Source organism: Hypanus sabinus, chromosome 3, assembly GCF_030144855.1.
Source record: "Hypanus sabinus isolate sHypSab1 chromosome 3, sHypSab1.hap1, whole genome shotgun sequence".
Classification (NCBI taxonomy): Eukaryota; Metazoa; Chordata; class Chondrichthyes; order Myliobatiformes; family Dasyatidae; genus Hypanus; species Hypanus sabinus.
In genome coordinates, this window is record NC_082708.1 from 179307789 (window position 1) to 179329512 (window position 21724).

The following is a 21724-nucleotide window of genomic DNA, read 5'->3' on the forward strand; positions in this document are numbered from 1 at the left end:
CAAGTGCACTTTGGCTCATCAGAAACAAGAAGGGAAGCAGGTGGTGTGGGTAAAAGAAATGGGTAGAGACCTCTTTAAAGAAAGGAACTGAACATCTTCACATTGGGAATTCCCACAAGAGAAATTGAATTGAATTGACTTTATTTTTTTATATCCTTCACATACACAACTAGTAAAAATCTTTACGTTATGTCTCTGTCTAAGTATGCAATGTGCAATCATAGTAATTTATAATAAATAAAACTGTCAATGTAACATTGATTAACTCACGCTGATTTGAGTGTATTTCTGTCTGATGGCCTGGTGGAAGAAGCTGTCCCAGAGCCTGCAGGTCCTGGCTTTTATGCTGCGGTACCATTTCCTGATGGTAACGGCTAGAATAGATTGTGGTTGGGGTGACACGGGTTCCCAGTGATCCTTCGGGCCCTTTTTTCACACCTGTGTTTGTAAATGTCCTGAATCATGGGAAGTTCACAACTACAAATGCGCTGGGCCGACTGCACCACTCTCTGCAGAACCCTGCAATTGAGGGAGATACCGTTCCCATATCAGGCAGTGATGCAGCCAATCAGGATGCTTTCAATTATGACCCTGTAAAAAGTTCTTAGGATTTGGGGGCCCATACCGAACCTCCTCAGCCGTCTGAGGTGAGAGAGGTGCTGTTGTGCCTTTTTCACCACACAGCTGGTGTGTACAGACCATATGAAGTCTTTGAAGTGGATACTGAGGAATTTAAAGCTGTTCACCCTCTCAACCCCAGATTCATTGATGTCTATAGGGGTTAGCCTGTCTCCATTCCTCCTCTAGTCCACAACCAGCTCCTTTGTTTTTGTGACATTGAGGGACAGGTTGTTTTCTTGACACCACTGTGTCAGGGTGATGGCTTCTTCCCTGTAGGCCACCTTGTTATTGTTTGAGATTAGGCCAATCAATGTGGTGTCATTGGTAAATTTAATTAGCAGATTAGAGCTGTGGTTGGCGACACAGTCATGGGTATACAGAGAGTAAAGGAGGGGACTTAGTACACAGCCCTGAGGGGCTCCTATGTTGAGAGTCAGAGGGGTGGAGGTGAGGGAGTCCACTCTTACCACCTGCCGGTGATCTGACAGGAAGTCCAGGATTCAGCTGCACAAGGCAGGGTCAAGGCCGAGGTCTCTGAGCTTCCTGTCGAGCCCGGATGGAATTATGGTGTTGAATGCTGAACTGTAGTCCAAGAACAGCATTCTCACATAAGCATCCTTCTTCTCCAGGTGTGTAAGGACGGTGTATAGAGCTGTGGCTATTGTGTCACCTGTTGATCAATTGTGTTGGCAGGCAAGTTGTAGGGGGTCTATTTTGGGTGGTAGCAGGCTGCAGATGTAATCCTTGACCAGCCTCTCAAAGCAACTGGACATAGATCGGACAGTATTTGGAGTAAGAAAATGCAACGGCCGATGTTCTGAGACAAAAAGAAATTGGGGCCGCTTGGTCATTTTGAGCCTTTGGGTTTTAAGCAGGAGGTATCAGAAACATCACCCTAGGGATAAATGGCTTGTGGTGAATAAATGTTCATAGCAATGTCAGTTTTTGATCCTCCTATGTCTGCTCTTCCTATTATTGTGAAGCAGAATTCACCAAGCATTGGATTTGTTCACCCACTAACAGGAAGTATGAGCTGGGTTTAGACTGTCATGAAATGGGTTGGGACTCCTCCCATCAGCATAGAAACAGATGAAAAGTCATCAACCAGAATTCTCAAAGTTTATTTCTTACTGCACAGATGCTGCCCAATCTTCTAAGCATTTTCTGTTTCTATAACAAGCATGGTAGAGAGTGAGGAGGAGAAAGTCCATTTTACTGTGTAAAAGTCTTAGACACTTATCTATAGCCAGGGTGTCTAGGACTTTTGTACATTACTGTAGTAATTTTATGTATTGGACTGTACTGCTGCTGTAAAAAATAAAACAAGTTTCATGACATTTGTGAGTGATGATAAACCTGATTCTGATCTGGGTCTCTATTGTGGACTGAGAGTGGGAACGAGGCAGGGAGAGGGGAATCATGGTTGGAAAAAGGGGAAGGAAGAGGGAAGCACCAGAGGGACATTCTGCAAAGATCAATAAATCAAATGTCCTTGCCTGGTATCTCAGGGCCGGTGTGTCTGCACCTGCACTGTCCCCTGCCCGGGCAACTGTCCCACACCCCTCCCATGGCGCTCCAGCCTCACAATTCCCAACATCCTTTGCTCCCATCAGATTTACAAGCTCGCTCTCTGCTCCACGTTGACAAATACAGTTCGAGTCCTGCTGCTGCCTGTAAGGAGTTTGTACATTGCTCCTGTGACTGTGTGGGTTTCTTCCGGGTGCTCTGGATTCCACCCATACCTAAAGACATACCAGTTGGTAGGTTAATTGGTCATTATAAATTGTCCCATGGTTAGGCTTGTGTTTCTGGGTGGTTCAACAAAGGGCTGGAAGGGCCTATTCTGTACAGTATCTCAATAAAAAAATAAACAAATGAATTAATAAATGAGGGCTATGTGGGAAGGAAGTGTCAGATTTATCTTAATGTAGGTCAAGAGGTCGGCACAACATTGTGGGTTTTCTGTGCTGAACTGTTTACGTTCCACGTTCTACTCTGGGTGTTCCTTAAGGATTCCTACTAGGCATCAAGTACTCAACGTAATGATTAATGAGTGATGACAAGTGGACACATATGCAGGTGTTTTGTGGTTTGAGGGCTTCCAAAATGCAAGATTCACGACTGTTTACTGTCATTCTTCAGTTCACGAGCATACTGTTTGATATGGGCAGCGGGAAGGTGCTGCACAGGATTGAAATAGGCTGCAGAGAGTTGTCAACCTGGTCAGGTGGGCACTAGCCTCCGTAATAACCAGGTCATCTTCAAGCAGTGATGCCTCAAAAAGGCAGCGTTCATCTTTAAGGACTCCCATCGCCCAGGTCATGCCTAGTTCTCATTGCTACCATCAGGAGGAGGTACAGGAGCCTGAAGACACACACTCAATGATTCAGGAACAGCCTCTTCCCCTCTACCGTCCGATTTCTGAATGATCACTGACCCCACAAACACTACCTCATTACTATTTTGTTTATTTTTTACATTAATTACTATATACTTACTGTAACTCAGTTTCTGTTCCCATTATTATGTATTGCATTGTACTGCTGCCACAAGGACAACAAGTTTCATGACAAATGCCAATGATATTTAACCTGATTCTGACTTAATGATTGTTACTGACGTGGTGGGATGGAAGAGATCTCTTGTTAGTCACTTATTTAATCTCGATGCCGTTAGCTGCAGTAACTTGGCACACCCTGGTACTTGCTCGACTGGAAATGATCTCGACATTTGGCCTGAAAATAAACAAAAGTAATAATGAGTGAAGAACAGCCAAACGTCTTGAAGGGAGTATGAACTTCAGACAACAGGGCTTCAGTGGTAAGATCATTAACTTAGTTTGCGTGTAAACAAAATGTCGTAAGATAGAAGTTACAAACACACTAGATGAAAGCAATTAAAAGATATGAATGCAATCTGAAAGACGAGTCTTACTGCAGATAAGGACATGACACAGCATCACAGACATGTCTGGCTGTGCTGTGCTCCATTACGATAACAAAGATCTGTGGGTAGATTATGGACAAGTAATGCAGAGATGTTCTCTAACAAGTGAGACATTGGGGTTCAAATGCCACCATGGCAGCTGTGGAATTTGAGTTCAGTTAACAATCCGGAAATAACAAGAAAGAACAGCTGGTCTTTGTGGTGATGAGCCAAAGCCTACCCGTCCTCTGGTGACAATCTGCCATCCACCCTACATTGGTTTTCCATTGACACTCCTCCCATCAATGTGATTGGCTGTGAAATGTCCTTGTTTGTCCTCTTCGTTCAGGCAATAGGTGCAGCAATTACCATTTTTTTTAATAAGGTGACTGTAGAAATTGCTTAGAGGGTAAATTGTGATCGCAAGACCTCAGTGCATTTGATAAACTGATAAATTGGTTTATTATTGTCAAATGTACATGAAAATCTTTGTATATAGCTTGCCGTCCATACAGATCTTTTCGTCACATCGACATATTAAAGGATGCACTCAGTGGCCACTTTGTTAGGCAGTAATGTGGAAACAGGTTCACAGGTTTGGTGAACGACACAGAAACCACTGACTACAAATAAGCATATTAATCATTTATTTATGAACAGTAAAAGATTTGAGCAAACATTTAAATTCCCCCAAATAACACAAACTGCAAAACTAAATGTTCAACAAACAGATGTTTAGCTACAGTGCTTGCGGAGCATACCTTCCCGACTGCTCTGTGAAGCGTGCCTGGGGACAACGGAAAGAGAGAGACCAAACCTCCTGCACGTGCTATTCTATACCTCTGAGGCAGCCAGAACCAGATATTGGTACCGTAGATGATCTGTGTGCTCGGTCCACTGCTGTTCACTCTGCTGACCCATGCCTGTGCTGCAACACACAGCTCGAACCATGTCATCAAGTTCACCGATGACACGACCGCGGTGGGTCTCATCAGCAAGAACAATGAGTCAGCTTACAGAGAGGAAGTGTGGTGGCTAACAGACTGGTACAGAGCCAACAACCTGTCTCTGAATGTGAACAAAACAAAAGAGATGGTTGTTGACTTCAGGAGGGCACGGAATGACCATTTCCCACTGAACATCGACGGCTCCTCGGAAGAGATCGTTAAGAGCACCAAATTTCACCTGGTCCCTCAACACCAGCTCCATAGCAAAGAAAGCCCAGTAGCGTCTCCGCTTTCTGCGAAGGCTGAGGAAAGTCCATCTCCCACCCCTCAGCCTCATCACATTCTCCAGGGGTTGTATTGAGACCATCCTGAGCAGCTGCATCACTGCCTGGTTCGGAAATTGCACCATCTCGGATCGCAAGACCCTGCAGCGGATAGGTCAGCTAAGAAGATCATCAGGGTCTCTCTTCCCACCATCACAGACATTTACACCACACGCTGCATCCACAAAGTGAACAGCATTATGAAGGACCCCACGCACCCCTCAAACAAACTCTTCTCCCTCCTGCCATCTGGGAAAAGGCACTGGAGCATTCGGGCTCTCATGACCAGACTATGTAACAGTTTCTTCCCCCAAGATATCAGACTCCTCAATACCCAGAGCCTGGACTGACACCTTACTGCCCTGTTGTCCTGTTTATTATTTATTGTAATGCCTGCACTGTTTTGTGCACTTTATGCAGTCCTGGGTAGGTCTGTAGTCTAGTGTAGTTTTTTTCTGTTTTTTACTTAGTTTAGTCTAGTTTTTGTACTGTCTCATGTAACACCATAGTCCTGAAAAATGTTCTCATTTTTACTATGCATTGCACCAGCAGTTATGGTTGAAATGACAATAAAGGTGACTTGACTTGACCAGTGTGCAAACGAACCAATGGGAAAGAGTGGCAGCAATTTTAAATGGACCAATCAATGGCTGACATGGCAGAAGCAGCTTTTGACCGGCAAATAAACCTCACACCTACATAACATAAGTCCACCTGTACACCAGCTTGTAAATGCATATATCTAATTGGCCAATCATGTGGCAGCAACTCAATACACAAAAGCATGCAGATGTGGTCAAGAGGTTCAGTTGTTGTTCAAACGAAATATCAGAATAGAATTGCCATACGATTGAATTGACTTTGACTGTGGAATGATTGTTGGTGCCAGACAGGGTGGCCTGAGTATCTCAGAAACTGCTGGTCTCTTGGGATTTTCATGAACAAGAGTCTCTGGAATTTATAGAGAATGGTGCAAGAATCCAAAATAAAACATCCAGTAAGCTGCAGTTCTGTGGGCAAAAGTGTCTTGTTAATGAAAGAAGTCAGAGGAGGATGGTCAGTCTGGTTTAAGCAGACAGAATGCAAGAGCAACCCAAATAACCACAGGAGTGGTTTGCAGAAGAGCGTCTCTGAAGGAGGTACCTAATAAAGTGGCCACTGAGTATATATGTCACCTTATATTATCTTGAGATTCATTTCCTTGCAGGCATTTACAGAAAAATAAAAGAAATACCATAGAATTTATGAATGACTGTGCGTAACAAAGACCGACAAACGTCCAATGTGCAATGTTACGTAATCAGCAACAATGAATATAGAATTGAGTCAGATTTTATAAACAAACATAAACATTTATTTAACTCCGCTCAACAGAAATGAAAAGTAAACAAGCGACTAACTTAACTGGAAGTTAGCTGCTATACGGCAACTTAGTAAACAGCTAAACTCTGGAACAGTTCTTAAAGTGGTAAATTCGAACACATTTGACGGATCTGCTGATCACAGTTGAGATATGCCTGGTCCAAAGGATTCACGACAAAGGAAGTAAAAACGGCTTAAAGGAATTGATCTTTTTCTTGGTAAATGAACACTACACAAACCTTCCTGCTCTTACAGGCAGGGGTTATCTCAGATGCAGGTCACTATTTCTGAATGAAGATTCAATAAGGTCGATCCTGTATGAAACTGCCGAACGACTCCAACTTTACTTGATCCTTCGGGTTCTCGTACTTCAGTAAGGTCTTCACTCTCCAATACTTAGACTTTAAAATTAAATCTAAGATGCACCAAACAAACTGGCAGTGATTGGTGAAACTGCTGGCACAACGATTCTGTACCTTACAGTAGAAAGTAGAACTCCACTTTAAAACAAAACTGCCTCATGAGACAAATATGCAACATATCAGAGAAACTGACGAATTAAACAACAAATCAACTGCGTAACAACAGGGGTTTCCCGCTGTATACCTGTTGAGAACATGTCATCACGTGACCTCACACTGGCGGGAAAATTACATCACCCCACCATCACAAGACCATTACATCATGCTCACAAGATGCTCAATTACATCATGGTCATAAGACAGTCACAAGATACCCACGGTGTGTGTAACAGCAGAAGAGACCATTTCATTCAAGCATTTAAAAAAAATACTACTGAGAACATGAGTCTAGAGTCCTTGAAAGTGAGTCTGTAGGTTTTGGAGTCAGAGGAGAATGGCCTGACTGGTTCAAACTGACAGGAAGGTGATTGTAACCGAAAGAGCCATGTGAGTGCGGAAGAGCATCTCTGAACGCACGACACATTTAAGCTTGAAGTGGATGGGCTACATCAGCAGAAGACCATGAACAAACTCTGAGTAGTCACTTTATTAGGCACAGGGGGTATCTAATAAAGTGGCCACTGATTGTAGTAATACAATGACAGAGGAAGTGCAGTGCGGGGAGATAATAATTTGTAAGACCATGACAAGGTAGATTGTGAGGCCAAGAGTCTACCTTGTGGTACAAGTGGTCTGTTTGGTAGTTTTGTAACAGCAGGATAGAATCTGTCCTTGAACCTGGTGGAATGGCTTGGGTCAATGATGTCATTAAGAGGGGGGAGATACGTGTGTTTCTGTCTACTCTGACAATGCTGAGTTGAGAGTGGTGTGAACATCACCAACAAGCCCGTCTTGGTCCGAGTTAAGGAAACTCACCAGCACCACTACTTCCCCAAGAGGTCAAAAGTCCCAACCACCTTGGGCATGTTCTTTCCTTACCTCTCTCATCAGGCAGGAGAGCCTGGAAGCTCCTAAGCACTAGTATTTGAATAGCAAGAGGTATGTGCTAAAGCAGACAAACGTGAGATTTTTCCGAGATCTACACAACACTTGGTTCATAGAGTAGGCAATCAGATTCAGATGTATTTATCACATGTACATTGTAACGTACAGTGACATTAGCAACTAACGCATCCAAGGATGTTTTGGGGGCAGATCGCAAGTGTCATTGCATATTCTGACACCAGCATAGCCTGCTACAATGCTCAAACTAAATTTCATTATCTGAGTACATACCACCCTGAGATTCCTTACTTTGCAGGCATACTTAGCAAATCTCTAGAATAGTAACTATAGCAGGATCAATGAAGGATCAACCAAAAGACAATAAACTGTGCAGACGCAAATATAAATAACTTGCATTAAATAATGAGAACATGAAATAACAAGATAAAGAAACCCTAAAGAGAGATTATTGGTTGTGGGAACATCTCAATGGGTGAGAAAGTGAGTGTAGTTTTCCCCTTTTGTTCAAGACCTGATGGCAGGGGTAGTAACTGTTCTTGAACCTGGTGGTGTGAGTCCTTTGCCACAGGTACCTGCTGCCTGATGGCAGCAACGAGAAAAGAGAATGGCCAGGGAGGTGAGGTTCTTTGATAATGGATGTTGCTTTCCTATGACAGTGTTTCATGTAGATGTGCTCAATACTTGGGAAGGCTTTACTGGTGATGTACTGGGCTGAATCCACTTCTTTTTGTCAGATTTTCCATTCAAAGGCATTGGTGTTTCCATACCAGGCCTTGGTGCAGCCAGTCAGTAAACTCTCCACTACGCAACAATGGTAGACAAAACGTAGCAACCAAGAGTGAAACAAGCCCTGTTCCTCCCTCCCTCACACATGCACGGTCCCAGGACAGACCTTCTTCGGCATCCAGCAGACTCATGGATTCACAGATGCTGGCCCCCAACTTCGCCTGTGGCCGAGCGGTGTCGTCACTGGTTAACTGGACTGCAAACTCGCAGTCATTCCTCAATCACACTTTATTTACTTGAGTGCAAGGAGAACAGCGCAGCCCCTGTCACCCATCTGTTCTGAAGTTTGAACAGAGAAATGCCGCTTGTATACAAATCTGTGCTTGACTGATTAAAATGAGGTCAAAGTTAATGTTTGACCTCGGCTTCCATTTGCAGGATACATCATAAACACAAGCTATTCTCCAGATGCTGGAGACCCAGAGCAATAGACACACACATGCTGGAGGAACCCAGTGGGACAGGCAGCATCTATGGAGAGGAATAAACAACCGGTGCTTTTAGGCTGCAGCCCTTCATTCAGATGAACGTTTAGCTTGTTTTGGTTTGTTTGTTCCTGTTTACCCCAGACCTGAGGCAATGCTGGTGAGGGGACTCAGTATCTGAAGGGTATCTCAAAGCACTTGCTTAACTGACAGATTACCTCTTTAATTTTGTGGGTAAAATGCAATTGCCACATGAAGCCAATCATAAAGATATATAGATTCCTTCCTTTTTACCTGGTTTGGAAGGGCCACTGCACAGGATCAGAAAAAGCTCCAGGCGGTTGTAAATTCAGCCAGCTCCGTCATGGGCACTAGCCTCTCCAGCGTCAAAGACACCTTCAGGAGGCATTGCCTCAAAAAGGCATCATCCATCAATCAGATCGTGCTGTCTGGTTCCTCACGTCATGACATGCCCTCTTCTCAATATCAGGGAGGAGGTACAGGAGCCTGAAGACACATTCTCAAAATTTTAGGAGCAGCTTCTTCCCCTCCCCCAATCTGATTTCTGAACGGACATTGAAACAACCCATGTGCACTTCCTAACTAATTTTGCGAGAGCTCAAAGAGATTCTGCAAATGCTGTAAATCCAGAGAATCACACACAAAATGCTGGAGGAACGCAGCAGATCAGGCAAACCATGGAAAAGAACAAACCATCAATGTTTTGGGCCAAGACCCTTCATCAGGACTGGCCTAATTCTACTCTTTTTTTACTGTTATGTACCCCATAATGGGTTAAAAGTACCAGCAGAAATGGAACAAACCTGGAGTTTGGTTCTGCTGTTAGCAAACACTATTTTATTAGTAACTATGTAATATAGAAATATAAAACCAGATAAAACAAACAGGTTAGCAGAGTTTAGGCATATATAAGTGTGTAAATATAAAACCCAAACTTCTTCAAGCTTAGGTGGTAAGTGATACAGGCTTACGATGGTATATAAATCAAGTCATTTTAGTTTGTGATGTTGAGTTGAGGAGAGAGAGAGAGGTGATTTGTTACCTAAGTAAGCCAATGCTGTTGATCTTCCCATTGCCCTCTGAAAACCTTTTAAGGTCACCGACTGTGACCACGCTAAGGGTACCCTCTTCACATGGTAAAGCTATCAACTCAGGCAAGGGTTAAACACACCGATAGCTTTCCATAGGTCACCCCTTTTCCACACCATGAGAGCCACTGAATGGTTCCCCGATCAATCCTCAAAACGCACCCTTTCGTGGGCACTCAAAGCTCATCCAGTGTCTGCTTCTTCTGTGTCTCTGTGCGTCCACCAGAAAGCCAGCTGACCTTGTGTATGTATATCCAAACATGCTGAACACCAGCTGTCCATTATATAGCTCCACCCTTCCGTCACCATAGCGACTCACGAGCTGCTCCGTGCTCTCTCACTGAATCAGTGTCCAGTAAACACGCTCTCTCTCTTTTTAAAGGCACAGTCCATAGGGAATAAACCTTAGGATTTCATCACAGTACTAATTACTTGGTTTGTATATATTTCTTATTGTGATTTATATTATATTTGATGTGTTGTACTTTACTGCTGCCACAAAACAACAATCCTCATGACAAAAGTATGTCAACGATGATAAACCTGATTCTCACAACAATGCTAGAACCGCCCCTTGATTCATACAGCTTCTGTACAGTGAATGAGTGGATGTTGTTGAAAGTTTTGGTCCAGCGAAGGATGATGATCAAGACATTTGGAGAACTCCTTGATCTATAAATAATACCGTGGAATTCTTTTCTACATCCAGCTGATAAGGAAGAGACTGACTTTGTTTTATATTTTGCAATGCATCAATCCCTCTCTTCTGTACTTAAAATGACGAAATGAAGCCTGGAGAGAGAGGAGTGGTACGAATGCCTCTTGAGACACAAGAAACAGCAGATGGTGGAATCTGGAGCAACAAACAATCTGCTGGAGGAACTCAGATGGTGGGGCTGCAGGAGACTGTAGGTTATAAAAACTTCAGCATTGCCATGATACATAGATAACATACAGTAAGGAACTCAGTAACACTTTAAAGCAGCACCTTTCCCTCCCCCATCAGATTTCTGAGGGGAATAATGATGAATGTCCGAAACATTGGTCCCCAATGGTCTGCCGTCTCAGGGCTCGAGTCATTGAGCCTTAACGTTCTGACTTCCGATCTGCAGTATCGACATCAGGACTCGTCAATAACGATGACTGAATACCTCAGATGAAGACCTGAACTCTAGGCCTCCAACTCCAGGCTCTCTAATGACCGAGACCCTTAAAACTTGGCCTCAATCTCCAGTGTACCTAACGGGCCACCATTCCCCATGCCTCCCGCCTGAACGGAATTCTGATCGCAGATACCGCTGATGACCCACTGACTAGGGGTCAACTCATCCTCACTGTGGTCTCCAGACTGGAAATGAAGCGGGCAGTTTCCAGAATAAGAAGATGGGGAGGGGGGGGGGATGAGGTAAGAAACTGGGAGCGGATAGGTGGAAGAGGTAAAGGGTAGTTTACCATGGAAGATTAGGAAGGGGGAATGGCTCCAGTGGGACGTGACAGATAGGTGAGAGAAGATGGATGGGAGGGGAACCAGAATGGGGAATTGAAAAAGAGAGAATGAGGAGGATGTGGCGAGAAATTATCGGATGTGAGAGAAATTAATGTTCATGATATTAATCTGGAGGTTACCCAAATAGAATATGAGGTGTTGTTCCTCCAAACTGAGTTTGGCCTCATCATTGTAGTGGAGGAGATCTTGGACAGACATGACAAAATGGGAATGGGAAATTGAATTGAAATGGGTAGTCATTGGATAATCCTGACTGTTGTGAGGGACAGAGTGAAGGTGCTTGACAAAGCAATTCCCCAATCTGTGTCAAGTGACACTGATGTAGAGGAGGCCACAATGGAACACCAGATACAATGGCTGACAAGGAGAATCAACTCTATTCACCACATACATTTCCATGTATAAGGAATTTGCTGTGGTGCGTGCTGTGTTGGTCAGGGTGCAACATGCAACAAAAAGCAACACCTTTTAACAATTAAAAAGGATAAAGAATTATATAAAAATTGAAGTTAGATGTTAAAGTATGGATATGGAATAAAATGTGCATAAATACATAAATACCAGCAAGTATTTACAATGTGAACAGCTTTATAGAAGGTGGTTTAAAGTGTTTACAGTGTAGTGCAGTGACTGAGGTCTTAGACAGAGGCAGCAGGGGTGCTAACTAGAATGGTCGATCAGAAAAACTGGCTGAAGAAAGGAACTTTTAAGATAGTGTGAAGTTTGAAATAGCGGAATATTGGTAGCTCAGGCTGGCTATTTGGAAGTTTGGTTGATTGTCAAGTTTGGCTGAAGCATCTGCAAACATTTTGCCATGCTTGGCAATCAATCAAACTTGCATAGTGTGAAGTTTTTGTCTTAATAGCCGAAAGCCCTTCCCAGAAGGGAGCTTTTGGAAAAGACCGTTTACAGGGTGGCTAGTGTCTGCAGTGATTTTCCCTGCCCACTTCTTTGTTCTGCACGCAAACAAGTCCTTCAGTGATGGTCAACTCCAGCCAATAACCTTTTCTGCTGGCTTGACAGTTTGCTGTAGTTTTGGTTTTGTATGAGAGGATCCTACACCAAAGCGGACAATAATGGTTGAAAGACTCCTGACAGACCCGCAGTTGAAGTGTCGCTTCACCCGAAAGGACCTGGAAACACATGGGTTCCTTCCTTTCTGTTTAGTGGCACACTACACACAGAGCAAGTACCAAGGGTTGGTACCTTCTGGGACTGTCTCAGGTGTTCTACAGTACGAAGGCTCTGGGAGATTTGTGTGGGATGGGGAACCAGGATCACCTGATTGTAAGATGTGTCATCTGTGACCCATCTGGCAGTGTGTTCACTCCTGGATCAGGAGGACATGGATTCAAATCCCACTCTAGGGACCTGACAACAAAATATTGATACTGATGCTCGTGCAACACTAAGGGAAATTGAAAGAGTACGGGGAAAATGTACAAGGATATTGCTGAGACTTGAGGTACGGTGTTAGAAGGAAATGTTGAATAGGTTAAGATGTTGAGCAACACACAAAATGCTGGAGGAACTTAGCAGGCCAGGCAGCATCTATGGAAAAAAGTACAATCGATGTTGCAGGCTGAAACCCTTTGGCAGAACTGGAGGAAAATAAGCTGAGGAGTAGATTTGAAAGGTGGGGGGAGGGGAGAGAGAAACAAGGTTGATAGGTGAAACCCAAAGGGGGAGGAGATGAAGTAAAGAGCTGGGAAGTAAATTGGTGAGACAGAAGGACATGGAAGAAAGAAAAGGGGAGAGGAGCACCAGAAGGAGGTGATGGATCACAGAGAGGGAGCAGCAAGAGATGGTTTCACTGAACTCCCATCGAAGGGAAGATTTAAACTTCTTCAGGGCAGGCCTCCCCAAAGAGATTTCGCAGTGTAGTAATCTCATCACAAACAAGGGAAAATCTGTAGATGCTGGAAATCTGAGCAACACACACAAGATGCTGGAGGAACTCAGCAGGCCAGGTAGCATCGAGGAAAAGTGTACAGTCGATATTTTGGTCCAAAACCCTTTGGCAGGTTAAGACTTTATTCCCATGGAGCGCAGGAGAATGAGGGGAGGTTTGACTGAGGTACAGTATACAAAATTATAAGGGTATAGTTCAAAGTTAATTTAATACGGAAGTACAGTACATACACAGCATGTCACCATATACTAACTTCAGATAGATAGGGTAAATGCAAGCAAGCTTTTCTCACTGAGGTGAGACTAGAACTAGAGGTCACAGGTTAAGGGTGAAAGGTGAAATGTTTAAGGGGAATAAGAGGGGTAACTTTACTCAGAATGATGAACGTGTGGAACAAGCCGCCAATGGAAGTGGTGGATGTGGGTTTGATTTTGAAGAGAAGTTCTGATAAATTTTCGGATGGGAGGGTATGGAGGGCTATGGTCCAGGCCCACATTGATGAGACGAAGCAGAATAATAATTCGGCACAGACTAGGTTTTTCAAAGGGCCTGTTTCTGTGCTATAGTGTCCTATGTCTCTATAAATGTTGTAGCATTGGGGTTGTAGGTTTTCATCTGTTGGAGGTGCATCAGGAAACTGTAGTTTGGTGTATCAGGAGCACATAGGATTCCACTGTATACCGTGAAGAAGGACACCACTCACAAACTGCCAGTTGTGGAAAGGTTAGCAGCTCCCACTTTGGCCTAAGTGGAAACAAGACATCCTTGATGCAGAAGCACTCTTTCAGAAGGAGAGCTATCTATTAGACCAATTTTTAAACTGAGGAACCATCTGTTTCCCTGGGTCAAATTTCCATGGAACTACTACAGTACTAATGAGAGTTGAGACAATATCCGCAGTGACCATTCACATGTTAATCAACATTATCACCAACAATTATCAGTTCCCATCACATTTCTGTTGATAGAATCTTTGTGAGTTGCCTTTCCACATTCAAATATGATAAAAATCTGCATTGGTTCTGCAGCCTGAGTTTAAAATATGAGTTTTTCTTTCCTGAAACTTTTTCTAGAACAGGATGGGCCACTTACTTGCAGAAATAGCCTCACCTCTTGAGGAATATTGGAACCTCTTTGTGTTTTAGTGCTTCAGAGTAACCCCATCAATTACCATTTTGATAACTTTCCAATCAGTTCTCTATCTCAAAATAGCAACATGTCTCTGTTTCTTTTACTCTGACCTTGGTAATATTGCAAGCGATAATTGTGTCTGGGGAGAATAAGTCACAGACAGCACAAGGAATGTATATGTATAAGACTGATGGGATTGTTTTTGCCAATTGCATTGGACTGATAAAGAATTTCATGAAATCTTTGGTCCAAATAATACTAATGAACTGCCAGAAATTCCAGAGGGAGATATCAGCAAGCTGTCTATTGCTTTCCACTGGACTGTCCAGTCAACCAGTGCTCTTCTCATTGAGCCCCAGGGTGAGGGCAGCACTGACATGCTGAACAGAGGGTCCAAGTATATAAACACAGGTGATTCTGTGGCTGGGACATAGCATCAAGATTTGGGGGAATAGGTTTAGGATGGAAATGAGGAGGAACTGCTTTTCCCAGAGAGTGGTGAATCTGTGGAATTCTCTGCCCAGTGAAGCAGTGGAGGCTACCTCAGTAAATATATTTAAAACGAGATTGGATAGATTTTTGCATAGTTCAGGAATTATGGGGAAAAGGCAGGTAGGTGGAGATGAGTCCATGGCCAGATCAGCCATGACCTTATTGAATGGCGGAGCAGGCTCGACGGGCCAGATGGCCTACTCCTACTCCTATTTCTTACGTCCTGATGATGGAAATGCACAGCAACACACACAAAATGCTAGAGGAACTCAGCAGGTCAGGCAGCATCTATGGAAAGAAACGAACAGTCAGCGTTTTAGGCCGAGACCCTTCTTCAGGACTGAAAAGGAAGGGCGAGGGGAAGGAGGCTAGCTGGAAGGTGATAGGTGAAGCCAGGTGGGTGTGAAAAATAAATGGCTGTGGAAGAAGGATTCTGATGGGAGAAGAGGTTGGACCACAGGAGAAAGGGAAGGAGGAGGGGCACCAGGTGATAGGTGGGTGAGAAGAGGTAAGAGGCTAGAGTGGGGAATAGAAGGAGAGCAGAGGGGGAGGAAAATATTTTTTTAATCAGAAGGAGAAATTGATATTCATGAGATCAAGTTAGAGGCTATCTATATGGTATAAATATTATTGCTCCTCCATCCGAGGGTGGCTTCCTTGTGGCTCAAGAGAAGTCCATGGACTGACATGAGGGAGTGGGAATTAAAATGTTGGGCCACTGGGAAATTGCACTTTTGGCAGATGGAATGGAAATTGTTGATGAAGTGGTCCCCCAATTTACAACATATCTCACCAATGTAGAGGAGACCACATTATGAGCACTGTTTTCCAATTGATGACCCCAGCAGATTAGCACGTGAAGTTTTGCCTCACCTGGAAGATCTGTTTGGGACCCTAAATGGAGGGTAATGGTCAGGTGTAACGTTTTGGCCACTTGCAGGGATAAGTGCCTGGAGAGACGATTGGACGAGGGAATCACGGAGGGAGCGGAAAGCGGAAAGTGGCGCGTGAGGGAACACATGCTGCGGAAAGCGGAAAGTGGCGCGTGAGGGAACACATGCTGCTTTATGTTAGATATGGCTGCTTTAAGTCAGTTGAGTAGGGTTGTCAACTCTGTGCAGAAAGGTAAGCGTTGATTAGGTCATTTTAAGTTAATGGTTTTAATTACATTTTATTGTTCACAGAGAAAAAAATTAGTTTTTTTGAAACAACACACACACAAAATGCTGGTGGAACACAGCAGACCAGGCAGCATCTATAGGGAGAAACACTGTCGACGTTTCAGGCCGAGACCCTTTGTCATGCTTCCTTCCTCGTGTTAGTATTTTGAAAACTTTTTTTCAAGTTGTTCTTGAAATTTTTAAAGTTTTTCAACCTGTTAAAAACTGTTGCCATGGATTGCCTCACCCCAGACTTTCCTGCCTTGTCACTGTTGAGAAATCCACAGACTGTGTACATCAGCTGCCTGCATGTGGAATGTCCACAGGCGTGTGTTTCCCGAGAAGATAAACACTCTCCTCTGTAATCCTACATAACCATCCATTGACTGGAGCACATTAACAGAACCCAAGGAAAAAACCACATTATGGAAATCCAGCCCAATGAACGGGCATCAGCTGGTAAAGGACACGATAGCCTTTAGGGGCTGTTGGTGTAGTAATGCCATTGAACACAATGAGAGACTACATCTGAGTAATTTGTTAGTGACTGTGCACATGTTGTATTCTATCAAGCCCAAAATCATTCAGGGCCACCCAGATGAACTATATTTTAGTTGGTTTCTTGTTGCACGTGGCTATGACAGTACTATGACAGATTTAAGCAAGGTGGCGGCATGATGCAGTTGGCAGCGGCCTCTCCGGAGCTGATATCTGTTATTTGTCAAGTGGGCTGCCATGCACAATCCTAATCTGATGAAAAATGGACGTGGGAGCACAGAGGAACATCTGGAAATCTCCAGGAAGGCCGCCTTTGTTGCTGCTGCTGCTGTGAGGTCCGGGTCTCTGCTGGGAAGAACAGGCCCCCAGTCCTCGGGGTCGCGTTGCCGGTGGCTGGTAGCGGGGGCATCGTAGTGCGCTCGCAGAAGATGGTGCTCAGGGAGGCTGTGCTGGAGGGGATGGTCGGTGGCTCGGGGGTTCGACGGACTCGGAGTCCGTTGCGGTCAGGTCGCTTTCGGTGTGTGCTGCATCTGCGAGGCTGAGTCCAGCGGTGCTGTGGAAGTCCATAGCGGGGGTATTCCCTTCTGCCGCCTGCATGGGATGACAAGTCTATCGGGACCCTGAGGACTTGTGGAAACTGTGGTGGTTTCTTTCGAACTTATAGTCTTTTAACATCTTTGGACTATTTTTACTGTGCCCATGGTCTGTTTTTTTTAATCAATTATGGTATTGTTTGCATATGTAATGTAAATATGTAACTATATGTAATAACTATGTGGTTTTGTGTAGGTCTTGTAGCTTTAGTTTTTGGTTTGTTGGGTGGTAGAGTTGGTCTCCTGACTTGGTGTGTCTGGGTAGTCTTGTTTTGTTTGGTGGATTTTGGAGCTCCTTTCTGAGGAACGCGCTAAGATGGTAGCGTGATATTAATACGCAGCAGCCTCTCCGGACTCTGGATTGGGGATTGCCAAAAGTTATGTGGATTTTCTGGTGTAGTCTGTTTTGGCGTGTGCTTTTGTGATATCATTCTGGAGGAATGTTGTTTCATTTTTTAACTGCATTGCAGTTGTGGTTTTGAAATGGCAATAAACTGAAATTCAATTCAATTCAAACTTAGTGTCCAAACAGGTTGGCACATCACGGAAACCAGATGGTAGAAACATTTCCAGTGCTGGCACTTCAAAGTTGCATCTTAGTACGCCTACATTTCTCAGTGCTTCAATAAAGCAGCCAGCATAATCAAGGAGCCCACACACCCTGGATGTTCTCTCTTCTTACCTGCCCCTTCCCCATTAAGCAGAAGATACTAAAACCTGAAAACACATACCATTAGGCTGAAGAACGGCTTCATTATTTCATAATTCATAAAATTTTTGAACAGTCCCCTAGTATCCTGACCATACTCCACTGCACTAGGAAGTGCAACAACTCACAGATAATAACTTTTATTTATTAATTTAGCAATACAGTGCGGAGTAGGCCCTTCCAGCACTTGGAGCTGTATTGTCCCAACGACCCCTGACAAACCCGATTAACCCTACCCTCATCATTGGACAACTTACAGTGACAAATTAACCTACCAACTGGTGCATCATTGGACGGTGGGCGGAAACTGGAGGACCCAGAGGAAACCCACGCATTGCATGGGGAAAACAAAGACCCCTTACAGAATTGACCTCTGAACTCCAGAGCACCCAGAGCTGTACCGGCCTCACGCCACTGTGGTGGCCAGAAACCAAGGTAGCTGGTGAACAGTTCTCATGTCCTTCTTTTGTTATTCACTTTGTTATGCCAGCAGATTTTGATAAGTATTATGAAAATAAAGGGCAGCACGGTAGTGTAGTGGTTAGCGCAATGCTTTACAATACCAGCGACCTGGGTTCATTTCCTGCCTGTGTCTGTAAGGAATTTGCATGTTCTCCCCGTGACTGCGTGGGTTTCCTGCAGTACAAAGAAATAACGGCGGGTAGGTGTGGTGAACTACATATACCTGTCTGGACACGCCCCCCTGCTGACTGCTCCTGTGGCTCCTCCCACAGACCCCGGTATAAAGGCGATTGGAGCCACAGACCCTTCCTCAGTCTCCAGGATGTCATGTGATGGTCACTTGCTGCTTGTGCTTTCTTCCAGCCAATAAAAGCCTATACCTTGCCTCACGTCTCCGAGAGTTATTGATGGTGCATCAGTCGGCCAATAGGCCATTATGAATTAGGCTGGGATTAAATCGGGGAATGGCTGTGTGGCCCAGCTCAAAGAGTTGGAAGGGGAAACTCCATGCTGCTTCCCAACAAACAAATAAATAAGCAGATGAGTAAGCAAATAAATAAACAAGATGACAAGCAAATAATAAATAAATACACACATGCATAAATAGAAAAATAAATAAATAGATAAGTAAATAAGTAAATGAATGAAGTTGGTACCGTTAAACAATTTGCTTTAAAAATCTATTTGGTAAATCTTTGGAGTGAGAGACACATCATACCCATCATTTCCTACATCTTGATTGGATTACCTTGCCTTTGACTTGACTAAGCAAACCACGTAGTTTTGATGATTAATTCAATGTAGTTGTACAAACAGTTCTCTCCTGGTAGGTGGGATATTACGTTTGGCAGTGTGTCCACTTTGTAACAGTACATTTACTGAAAGGTGAGAAACAATTGCATGCAAACTCACGAAAAGAGCATGGGGTGGAAATAGGGAAGTATCATGGAAATTGATTGGTAAATTGGTTTATCATTGTGATGTAAGATTTTTGGATCATTGGGTTCTCTTCCAGGGAAGGTGGTACCCGTACAGAAGGGACAGTTTGCACCTGAACTGGAGGGGGGACTAACATCCTAGTGGGAAGGTTTATTAATGCTGCACGGTGAGGTTTATACTAGAGTTACAGGGGGATGGGAACCAGAGTGCCAGAACAGTTAGTGGAGAAGTTGTGGAGGTGGATGTTGGTTAGACCTCAGACAAAGTGATGAAAAAAAAGGTTGAGCACAGTGCAACCAGTGTTCTGAGCTGCCAGTATTTCAATGCAGGAAGTATTGTAGAAAAGGTGGACAATAGCGCTGAAGATGAGGTAGCTGGTTTACAAATAGAGACAATGTGCAGTAAAGAGAAGCTGTTGTTAGGGCAAAATTGCAGTCAGTAGGATGAGTTACAACTCAAAAGGCGGACAAAATCAAAAAGGGTGAATACAGAACTGAAAGTGTTGTATTTGAATGCGCACAAGAGACAGAATAAGGTGAATAAACTTGCAGTACAGATGCAGATTGGCAGGTATGATGTTGTGGGCATCACTGAATCATGACTGAAAGATTATAGCTGGGAGCTTAATGCCTAGGATACACACTGGATCAAAAAGACAGGCAGGAAGGCAAAGGGTGCAGTGTTGCTTTGTTGGTTAAAAAAAAAATGAAATCCAATCATTAGGAAGAGTTGACATTGGACAGAAATTGTTGATTCACTGTGGATAGAGCTAAGGAACTGCAAGGGTAAAAAGATCCTGATGGGAGTTGTATACAAACCCTCAAACAGTAGCAGGAATGCAGCCTACAAATTACAATGGGAGATAGAAAATGCATGCCAAACGGGCAATGTTACAATCATCATGGGGGACATATGCAGGTAGATTTGGAAAATCAGGATGGCATTGGATTCCAGGAGGAGGAATTTCTAGAATGCCTATGAGATGGCTTTTCAGCACAGCTCGTGGTAGAGCCCATGAGGCGATCTGCTACTCTGGATTGGGTGTTGTGCAAGGAACCACAATTGATTAGAGAGCTTAAGGTAAAAGAATCATTACGGGAAAGTGATCATAATAAGATCAAATTCTCCCTGAAATATAAGAAGGAGAAGCAAAAGTCAGATATATCAGTATTTCAGTGGAATAAAGGGAATTACAGAGGCACGAGAGAGGAGTTGGCCAGAATTGATTGGAAAAGAACACTGGCAGGGATGATGGCAGAGCAGCAATGGCTGGAATTTCTGGAAGCAATTCAGAAGGTGCAGAACATATACATCCCAAAGGGCAATAAATATTCTAAAGGAAAGATGATACAACTGTGGCTAACAAGAGAAGTCAAAGCTTAGTGGGAAGTTAGAGAACTGGAAAGCTTTCAAATACCAACAGAAGGCAACTAAGAAAGTAATTAAGAAGGTAAAAATGGAATACAAAAGTAAGATAGCCAGTAATATTAAAGAGGATTCCAAAAGTTTATTCAGATGCATAAAGTGTAAAAGAAAGGTGAGAGTGGATATCAAACTGCTGGAAAATGAGGCTGGAAAGGTAGTAATGGGGGACAACAAAATGGCGGATGAACTGAATAGGTATTTTGTATCAGTCTTCACTGTGAAAGACACCAGCAATATGTTGGATGTTCCAGATGTCAGGGGACATGAAATCTGTGAAGCTACCATAAGTAGAGAGAAGGTAGATAAGTCACCTGGACCAGATGATGTACACCCCAGAGAGGTGGCTGAAGAGATAGTGGAGGGATTAGCAATGATCTTTCAAGAATCACTAGATTCTAGAATGGTTCTGGATGACTGAAAAATTACAAATGTTATTCCACTCTTCAAGCAGAGAGAGAGACAAAAGAAAGGAAACTATAAGGCAGTTAGTCTGACCTCAGTGGTTGGGAAGATGCTGGAAGTGATTATGAAGGATGAGGTCGTAGGGTGCTTAGAGGCGCATAATAAAACAGGTCATAGTCAGCATAGTTTCCTCAAGGGAAAATCTTGCCTGATACATATGTTGGAATTCTTTGAAGAAATAACAAGCAGGATAGATAAAGGAGAATCACTTGATGTTGTGTACTTGGATTTTCAGAAGGCCTTTGACAAGGTGCCACATATGAGGCTGCTTAACAAGCTATGGGCCCATGGTGTTACAGGAAAGATAAAGCAGTGGCTGATAGGCAGGAGGCAAAGAGTGGGAATAAAGGGAGCCTTTTCTGGCTGACCATGACTAGTAGTTTTCTACAGGGTTCTGTGTTGGGACCAATTCTTTTTATGTTACATGTCAATGATTTGGATGATGGAATTGATGGCTTTGTTGAAAAGTTTGTGGATGATATGAAGATAGTTGGAGGGGCAGCTAGTTT

At 43.6% G+C, this 21724-nt stretch overlaps 1 protein-coding gene across 5 annotated transcripts in view; it reads left to right on the top strand.

Moving 5' to 3' along the window:
• slc4a11 (solute carrier family 4 member 11) overlaps positions 1 to 21724 on the top strand; it is a 284841-nt gene that overhangs the window by 20159 nt on the left and 242958 nt on the right. Inside the window, exon 1 of one of the 5 annotated variants that reach the window (XM_059965727.1) lies at positions 3399 to 3441. The exons of the other annotated variants lie outside the window; for them this stretch is intronic. Within the exon in view, the coding sequence (XP_059821710.1) occupies positions 3414 to 3441 (28 nt within the window). The 5' untranslated portion in view covers positions 3399 to 3413. Of the gene's footprint in view, positions 1 to 3398; positions 3442 to 21724 lie in introns of those variants that run through there. 5 annotated transcript variants of the gene reach the window in all.